Below are 3,894 nucleotides of genomic sequence, written 5' to 3'. Positions count from 1 at the left end.
TGATAATATTTTTATTTTTTATATTTAAATAATACTATTAAAAAGAATTTAATTATTTCATGTAACAATTTTAAATTCATGATTATATTCTTAACAGCATTAATTTTTCATATTAACTATATGTATTCTACAGTTTCAGGAATTGGGCCCCAAATGATATTTTATTTAGCACCATAAATTACAAAAAGCTTATTTATATTTTTTATAATATAATTATTATATTAAGGAATATTTTTTTGCATAAATACTTAATTTATTTTATTTATTTTTGCCTTGAGTGATAAAATCCAAGCGCATATATTATTTCTGGTAACATATCTTGGTAATTTTAGGAACAGTTGTTATACATTTATTATTGGTAATCGTTTGAACGATATGCTATTTGAAAACTATCATAGACTGTATTTCTGCTTTCCCTTTTTAATGAATACATGAAGTTCTTATGTTCACTATATTTTCTGTCGAAAATCCTTCTGATTCTCCTTATCCTTGATTGTAGAACTGAATAAAAATTTGTATACTGAAAAAAAAGTAACAATATCATATTTTTATATATTTGACATTAATTTTTTTAAAATTTGTTAAGATTCCGTTTAATGTAAACCGTAATTCTATAAACATTAATAAAAATAAACATATTTTTAACCTTCGATAAAATGAATAAAATCGAGAATATTATAAATAATGATATAAAAAAGCCACTGATTACACCTGGACTGTTTTCTGAATCTGGCATTTCATTTGATAATATTCTTTCGGATTCTTCTGAGTTGAATGCATTATCTGGAACCTCTTCAAAACTCTGTATTGTGACTAATGCATGTGATGTTTGTTCCATAGTCCCATCTGGTTGACTATGGGTTGACATTGTCATTTTCGCTTTATTTTTTTTGTGTTCAATGTAGGGAGGTAATGTTATTTTGCTGTCAGGACATAATATATAATAGGTATTCACTACATTTGCAAGCATGTCATAAAATTTTCTTTTACCGTTACATTCACTTGACATTAAGGATCTTGTGAGTTCATCACATTCTCTGTAAATATATGACCAGCAAGTATCATAATATTTTAATCTTAATTTATGAATATAGTCAGATATTTTATCGAGTTTACTAAATCTAACCAAATATCTTTTATCAAATTCTTCAAAATATGCCTCACAACTAGGATTATCCTTTAAATAATTGCTAATTTTTAATTTCTCAATCATTTTTTCGTAACATGATTTTATCCCTCCACAATCAATACCTTTTTGTCCTAATTCAAACATAAACTTGTAAAAATAATATTTACATCTTTGTTTTGTATATTTATCATATTTTTTTAAATTTATATAATACAAAAATCGTCCAAAATTTGTGCAATGGATAATGAAATTATTACATCTACCTCCTGTTACATCTGTGCAAAATTTTGTGCATGCATCTGACAACCATGATAGATTATCTTTTCCATAGTAGTATATAGCATCATTATATTCTCCTGAGAAGTGGGGAAATATATCCCTAAAATCAGGCTAATAACGAATTCATTAGTTATATAATCTTCTTAAATAATAGTTTTATGAAAAAATTTGTTACTTTTTTTTTCTTAATGAACAATATTTTAAAACTATGTAATATAAGTTCTAATTTTTATTAAGATTAATATATTACCTCAGGATTCATTTCACTATCCTTAGTCATTATTTTTGTATATATGAATCAATGGTAAAAATATTTTTATTTTTATTGTAATATTATTTAATAATTTAAAAATGTTATAATATATATTACATTGATGCAGTATACACGTAATTTTAGAATTTGTTATTTCCATAAAATTCTTGCAATATTTTATTTTATTTTTTTATACGTTAATCTATTGTACCACTATAGCCCTAGGATAATACAATCATTTATAAATATAGAGGCAAATTATTAAAAATATTTTTTAATTTAGTATATACCTAAAAATGATAATAATAAATATACTTTTGTAATATTATGCTAAATACAATACTATTATAATAGAATATTATGGACTATAAAATATTATAAGATATGTATAAAGACAAAATGAACACTTTTGAAGTAACATGTTCATATCTATGTTTATAATTTACTTTGAAACAAGCATATAAATATGAATAATTAAGTGATGGGAATGTTTAGTTTTTAGTATTCATGTTTAGGTTCAAGAATTTATAATTATTTATGGAGAATCATAATTTATTATATCGCCTTTAACATATATTTATGTAAAATATTTAAATAATTCTATTCATATAATCCTATCATTTATTGTTATTTGTGTGAGTAATATTTAAATTTGTTCATAAATATATATCAATCATTTTACATTGTTTTTCATTTTAGTATAACTTTCGTGCAATTTAGTAATATATTATAAATATATACATTTTTATATATTTAAATAAATATAATGAATCCATATATTATTACATTGTAATATACTGATATTACAAGAATATCGAATTAATACTATTGCTATATGTATCCACGTAAAGAATATAATTATTAATGATATATTATGTTTATTATTCTTTATAATTTTTAACATAACACACTTATTAGTTCAAATAAAAGTAAAAAAAAAATACATTAATAATAATAAGATATTAATTTTATTATATTGTAAATTAGACTAATTTAATTTCTAGTTTATTATTAAAAAAGATGTCTTCATATTTATTTTCATTTTTTTTTGTGTGCATTATTAATTATTTTTATAATTTTTCAAAACACATGATAACACTTTGGTTATGAGAAATAAATTTACTATTACAAATTTTAAACTAAATTGTAAATAAAATAGATTATATACATTAAAATACCATGTTTACTTTTGAAGTACAATACTATATGAATCATTCCATTTTGTGTAATTCAAATATTGCTTAATATTTTTATTGATTTCCAAAACTCCATGTTATCTGCATATAAATAACAGGTACGTCATATCCCAAGACATAAGATTTACTGTAAATTTTACTTAATTTCTACGAAAATTTATTTTTTGGATTAAAAGTGTATTTACTATTAAAACGTTAAAAAATAAGTACACAATTAATCAGTGAGTTAAAGCATTAAATAATTTTATTTATAAATTGATAAATTCTATACAAATTTGAAATTGTAAATTTTGCATAAATGTTATATTTTAACTAATTATAAAGATTATGTTTATTATAAGAATCTTTATATAATATGTTCATTATTTCTAGAGTGCTTAATGAGATTTTCAATCATTGTAATTTTACTATGTTAAGAAATTATTTTTATAAAATATTATGACTTCCTAGACTTTGACTTTTATAAATACAAATTTACTGTAATGATTTCATTTTTTTTTATTAGAATACAAATTGAATGTCATTTAATATGTAAAAATGTATATAAACATACATGATATGTGATTTATAACAAATAATTATTAAACAAGAAATACTTACAGAAGTATTATCTAGTGTATTCCTATATATTTAAAAAAAATATTCTAAGAAATATGTGCTAAAAAAAGTATATATATATACATAGTATTATTAACATTAGAACAAGATTAAATATATAAATACCTCAAAAAAGATAAATAAAGAACTAAATGTTTTTTTCATTTATAATTTAATAAAAAATAATATTTATATGTATATTTTATTTTACAAAACACTAAATGTACAAATATTAGTTAACGTTAAAATGATGTTCTACTATTAAGGATATATAAATGCTAGATCGTAAAGTAAGAGAATATGAAACTTAAACGAATTCTTAATTATATATATTCTTGAAATTATGAAAAGAGTTTTAATACTTCATTTAGCAATAGCATAATTTTCATTCTTATTGTTGCTTTAATAAGCGTATTATTAATAGATCTAAATAAAGAAAA

The 3,894-nt window shown here is 20.5% G+C and overlaps 1 protein-coding gene across 1 annotated transcript; it reads right to left on the bottom strand.

The window, feature by feature from the left end:
• Positions 1 to 352: 352 nt before the first annotated feature.
• Positions 353 to 1,688, bottom strand: PGO_004470 (variable surface protein; the record flags this gene model as incomplete). Its single annotated transcript, XM_028691487.1, has 3 exons — positions 353 to 520; positions 647 to 1,519; positions 1,659 to 1,688. The coding sequence occupies 3 exons, from the start codon at positions 1,686 to 1,688 to the stop codon at positions 353 to 355; spliced, it is 1,071 nt and encodes a 356-aa protein (XP_028547288.1).
• Between the last annotated feature and the right edge of the window lie 2,206 nt (positions 1,689 to 3,894).

This window comes from Plasmodium gonderi (assembly GCF_002157705.1).
Source record: "Plasmodium gonderi DNA, contig: Pgo-contig_936, whole genome shotgun sequence".
NCBI classification, from domain to species: domain Eukaryota; phylum Apicomplexa; class Aconoidasida; order Haemosporida; family Plasmodiidae; genus Plasmodium; species Plasmodium gonderi.
Note: the sequence above shows the minus strand (reverse complement) of the source record. Positions and strands in the feature narration are given on the sequence as shown.